This window comes from Ceratosolen solmsi, unplaced genomic scaffold, assembly GCF_000503995.2.
Source record: "Ceratosolen solmsi marchali unplaced genomic scaffold, CerSol_1.0 scaffold57, whole genome shotgun sequence".
In the NCBI taxonomy this organism is placed as follows: Eukaryota; Metazoa; Arthropoda; class Insecta; order Hymenoptera; family Agaonidae; genus Ceratosolen; species Ceratosolen solmsi.
The window spans coordinates 513,787-519,786 of NW_011948427.1; the positions used below are offsets into that span (position 1 = coordinate 513,787).

General features: G+C 28.0%; 1 protein-coding gene across 1 annotated transcript in view; it reads right to left on the minus strand.

Moving 5' to 3' along the window:
* Positions 1–610: 610 nt before the first annotated feature.
* Positions 611–6,000, minus strand: part of Ptip (PAX transcription activation domain interacting protein) — a 6,228-nt gene continuing 838 nt past the window's right edge. Inside the window, 9 exon segments of the mRNA XM_011501056.1 lie at positions 611–690; positions 901–1,105; positions 1,188–1,457; positions 1,564–1,805; positions 1,886–2,070; positions 2,483–2,927; positions 3,038–3,653; positions 3,936–5,673; positions 5,955–6,000. The exon segment at positions 5,955–6,000 is cut by the window's right edge and continues 7 nt beyond it. Coding sequence (XP_011499358.1) covers positions 617–690; positions 901–1,105; positions 1,188–1,457; positions 1,564–1,805; positions 1,886–2,070; positions 2,483–2,927; positions 3,038–3,653; positions 3,936–5,673; positions 5,955–6,000 — 3,821 coding nt within the window. The 3' untranslated portion in view covers positions 611–616.

The window sequence follows — 6,000 nt, forward strand, 5'->3', positions numbered from 1 at the left end:
TTAATGAAAATACAAGCATAAAAAACGATGTAATTGAATAAACTAATAAATTGAAATACTATATAAAGCTTATTTTTGTAAATTATAAAGTGAGAAATATTAAAATAATTATGTTAATTCAATTATTATTTTATTATTAAAAATTATATAATTTATTCATATAATAAAAATCATTCATTATTTTTTAAACAGATATTTAAATTATTTAACAGATAATTTAAATACATGTTTTAAATAATATAAATATAAAAATTTTTTCCTAAAAATGATAATTTAAATTAAATTTCAACAAAATATAATGAAAAAATTAAATAGTTTTTAATTTCTTAAATTGTATATTTCTACATTTAATATAAATGATTAATATTAAGTCCAGAATACAGATCATCAGGTTTTTTTATCTAATCAATTGTTAATTTTATGTAATCATTTTAAAGATAATATTAGATTGTGATGCTATTCATGCTTAATGAATAACAATTACATTCTTTATTTTCAATTGATATGACCGTTATAATAATATTCATTTCTTTGTATTATAATATATTCACAATTTTATTTATTATAATTTTGACAAAATCATTAATTATAAAATGAATCAATAATATAAATTTTACTAAGATTGAGTTATAGTATGTTGAAAATTTTGTTTTGCAATTGCTCCTAAAACAATTTCTGCACTGAAGACATCTAAAAATTAAATAATTAAATTTAGACAGTTGAAAATAATAATATATAATACAAAAAAAAAGTTTTGTTATAAAATGACTTTTCAGACTTAAACTAGATGAGTAATTGTATACAAATTTCAAAATATCATTGGGCACTCAATAATTTGTTTAATCATCATTAGTAAATTAATTTTATATAATTTGGACAAATTATAAAAATGATACATACTGATTTCTGCTCGAAGAATATCAGAAAGTAGATGTAAATCATTTTCTACAGTTATAATTATATAATCTAATTTTCCATTATTCATTTCTTGTATTTGAGCAAGTGATCTTCTTGTTTTTTCCATTATACCACCAGCACTTTCAATGATTTCTGCCATAGCTAGTGGAGAAGGTATTACACTCGGTGTTACATAAAATGTTTTTCCCTATGGTATTCAATAAATGTTAATCAAATTATCCAAAAAATTTGTATAACTACCAATAATTATAATATAGATGCAAATTTACCCTTAATATACTTCCACGATTAGGACTAATCAATGCTTTTTCAATATTGCAATTAAAATTTTTTTCAAATTCAGGATCATTAAGTAAATAAGAACTTTCATCAATAAAAGTATTTTTTGATGAACAGTCAAGTAGCCACTGTAAACTAACAATGTATTTACATCGTGATAAACAACAAAGAAGTTTCACTGTTCGCATCGGAGCACTCATGATTAAGTGTGTAGCATCCTTCCAACTTGCTGCAAGTGCACCACCTAATTCTCGAATACGCTAAAAAGTATTACAAGAAATTATAATATAAAAAATTTAATAAAATATTTGAAATATATTATAGTTATATCTTATATAAATTATATATTTAAATACTTTAATTTACTTTTGCATGCTTCTTTGGACTTATACCAGAAAATAATATCTTAGGCTGATTCTCTATGGGTGGAGGATTTGGATTGCTAATAACAATCGATTCTTCAAGACCTAGCAGATGAGGATCTTTATTTAATGTCGGTCCATCTAATTTTGGTTTCTTATATTTTCTCATTGCATTTGGACCTTGACCAACTTGTTTTACTTTATCATAAGATTCTTGTGTTATATTTATTGGCATTTTCCAAGCAGCTACAATATTAAAATAAAACTGATATATTTATTTATAAAAATTAATCTAAAATTTAATCATAAATAAATCTATAATATACCCATTAGATGAGGCACAAGTGAATAATCGAGTCTGAATGGATTGCCTAAGCTGAATTGTTGATATTTAGGTGCATCTAATTGATGTAATGCACTTATTTGACCACAAAGTAAATCTGTTAACCACTGTGCATTCACAACACCAGTTTGCCATTCTCGCGCTCTTTTATATTTTGGTCCATCTGGTCTAGTAGAAATAAGAAAATGAAAGATTTTAAATATAGCGCTATTAGTGCTAGTGATATCTATGAAGATACATATAATTTAATCATTGATTTCAGTTTTTTATATAAATTCAATGATGTGTTCATATAATTTAATACATACAATTTAATAATAGATAATTTCAGTTTCTTATACAAATTTATTGATGTTTTAATAATATAATTATTGCTATAATTTTATATATAATTTTTATACTAATGATGCAAAATGAGCAAATATTAAATTTTCTATAACAAATATTTCTTAATTTAAAGAAAAATTATTTCAAATAGTACATATATATATAGTTAAATATTAAAAAATTTTCTCATATCATAAATAAAATTTATGAATTTTTTAATGAAACATAATAAATTTTACAAAATATAGTGTACCTTCTACATACTAATAATGTATTATGTCGAGAGAAGTATTTTGTAAATTTTGCTCCAACAGATTCTAACATAAATTTTACTTTCGCGCGATCTTCTCCTTCAAATCCTGATAATGATATAATTTGTTTACTACATGGTAAATCGGGTAATCCAAACGGTATAGGAAAGTGAAGTGCATGCCAAGGTGGAAGTACTTGTTGCTTATTGACAACATCAGAAAGCCAATGTGCGGTCACACAACGTTTGCCTTCTCGCAATGCTTGTATAACTATTGGATGCTTTTGAGTTATAGCTAGTATATGTGATACTCTGGTGCAATACTGAATTTCCACTTCACCTCCATGTCTTTCAATTATTTGTTTCCAAACAGCAACTTCGCTTGAACCTTGTGCATCATATTCAACAATTACAAAAATACATCCAAGTAGAAATAAATCAGGTGGTACTGTTTTTAAAAAAAATAAAAAATTTAATTTATCATGAAGTTTTGATTTTAATTAAGAATGTCATTATTTAAAAAATTTTTTAAATTTATTAATAATAAATCATACTAACATTTTAAGTTAGGATTATGCCCATAAAATTGTGCTTTTGATTGTTGTACTATAGTAGGTGTACATTGCATTTTAACTGTTCCATTTGGAGTAGCACCATTAGTGATATTTCCTAAAGTTCTCCTTTGGTAAGCAGCTAGTAACTGAGGATCTTGAGAAGGAGGTGGAGGTGGCCTATGTTGAGCAGTCATTAATCTCAGTTGACCTGCTGCACTGCCTTCGGTTGTTCCACCTTGTAGTCTGTTGGTGAGCATATTTGCTAGAGCTGTTTTTGTTTTTGCATTAACAAGTTGCTGATCACCTGATATTTGCGAATTTCCAGGTATAGATACTAGTGATGGTTCTTGTTGAACAATTTGCTGCTGTTGTTGCTGCTGTTGCAATTGTTGCAGTTGTTGCATACGAGCTATTTGTTGTTGCTGTTTTTGCATATGTAACTGAGCAAGTTGTTGTTGAATTAAAGGTTGACCTTGTTGGAATTGTTGATTTTGTGTGATTTGAGAACTTTGTGCCGTCTGTCCAGTTTGAATTATTACTTGATTACTAGAATTTATTGGAGTGAGTGCAGGTGGTTGTATGGAATGCATTTGAGTTGATTTTTGCCCAGGGCTCGATATCTAATATTTTTATTAATATTATTTAAATTATTTTAACAGCAAATTATTTTTGTCATTTAATTTAATTTACATTATATTAATAATTTTCAGCACTGCCTCCTTATAAAAATAGTAATATCATATATTTAGCGTTAAAATGTGATATAAAATCAAATAAAAAAAAATTATCCAATAAATATTTCAATAAAAAATATGATAATACAGTATTATATTAATATTTATATTTTATAAATAAATTTTTCATATTGATTATAGTAGTAATAATTTGTAAAAAAATATTACTTGAGGCCCCATCATTTGTGATCGGGATTGAGAAACCCATTGTATGCCACCTGGTTGTCCAGGCTTTCCAGGACTTCGAATAACAGCAATATGAGGTCCTTGTTGCGTTTGACGTTGTATATGTCGTTGGAACAGTAATGTTTTTTGCTTTTGAATTTTTTGTATAAATTGTGCCCTTTGTTGTGGATCCAACTGCTGTAACTGTTGATGTGTTTGTGCATCCAATTGAATAAGCTGCCTTGGTTGTTGAGGAAGTTGTTGTGTCCATTGAGCTCCAGTTCTTTGTTGTTGTTGTCGTTGCAATTGTAATTGATACTGTTGCTGCTGCCATTGAGCATCTCTTTGAACCATAAAGTTTTGTTGATTTGAATTTATTAATTGAGTTGGTGACTGTTGTTGCTGTATCTGGGTTTCACGAATAACAAACTGTTGAGAATTTTGAGGAGCTGACTGCTGAAGTTGTTGTGAGATTTGTTGAATTTTTTGTTGTTGCTGAAGTAGTAACATCTGTTGACATTGTTCCTGAGTCAATTGCTGCTTTTGAATTGAATTTTGTTGTTGTAAAATCATTTGTTGAGATTGCTGTTGATTTAAATGAACTTGTGAAATTAATTGCTGTTTTTGTTGTAAGACTAACTGCTGTTGTGAGGCTATATGTTGAGGTGTTATTTGTTGTTGAGAAATTGATTGCTGTTGTGTGCCTAATTGTTGTTGAGGAGTCAATTGTTGTTGCGCTGTAAGTTGTTGTGACACTGCTTGTTGCTGAGATATTCTTTGTTGTGGAGGTAATATTTGTTGCTGCTGCACAATCTGATGTTGAGTTACAATTTGTTGTTGAGAAGCTAATTGATGTGATGACAAGTGATGTTGTAACACTTGAGTATTACTCTGTTGATGTTGGGATGCTATGGTTTGAGAACTAATAGAAGATTGTTGGTTTATTAATTGTTGCGATTGATGTAAATTCTGTATCATTTGTGAAGTAGGTAGTTCTTGTTGTGTATGGGACTTCATCGGAAGCACACTGTTTGTCTGAGCTCCGGCAGAATGCCATCCACTTTGTTGTATTGTATTTTGTACTGATGAAACAACAATATTTGATGAATTCTGTAAAGCAGAAGTTGCTGGACCTGATGTCCACTGAAAATGCTGTTGATGAGATTGTTGTTGTAAAGATTGGTCTGAAACATCGAGACTGCTAATACTTTGGGAAGTTGTAGCAAGATATACTGGTGATGAAGTTAATGACATATTTTGGTTTTGAGATGATGCATGTGAAGTTATTATTGGTTGCGATTTTGGTTGATTCCAAGGCATTCGTTGTTTTAATTGTTCAAGCATGGCCTTAGTGCAATTCTGTTCATCTTGAATTGCATTATTTTCTATATCTTCATCCATGAATCCAGTAATTAAAGCTGTTGAACTATTTGGGGAAGGATATATTAAAAGTTTGGGATGAAATTCTGATTCTCTTACGAGATTTCCCTTTTTACTACATTCTGTAATCCAATCAGGTGTTACAATATGGAGTTGGTGTCGTGAAGCAGTTTCATACTTTATTCCACTGGCTTTACTAACTATTAAATGAGTACAACAACGGTCTAATCGTAACTGGCACTTGCCACCTTGAAGAGTTATCATAGCCCATAGTGCTTTACTATCAGCCCGGCTTACCTGAGACATGCAAGCTACTATATTAGAAAATAATTGATTTTCTTCTGGTAAGAAATATTGTGTTCTATAAATATTATAATTAAGGAATTAATTATCTATAATATTTTAATAAGTTTTTATTACGAATTTACTTAAACTTTTCTTTAACTTTTTATCATAAACATTAGTATAAACATTAGTAAAAAAAAATAGTTACAGCATTTGTAAAAATATCTATATAAAATTTAGAAGCAACTCTAAATAATCACAATGTTTTGTAGAATATATATGACTTAATAAATATTATTTACATAAAATAATATAAAATAAAATATATATTTTTTATACTATTTTCAGAAAGGATACGGAAGAAGCTGCTTGCATTTTACAGAATATAAAATCCAATCTTGTG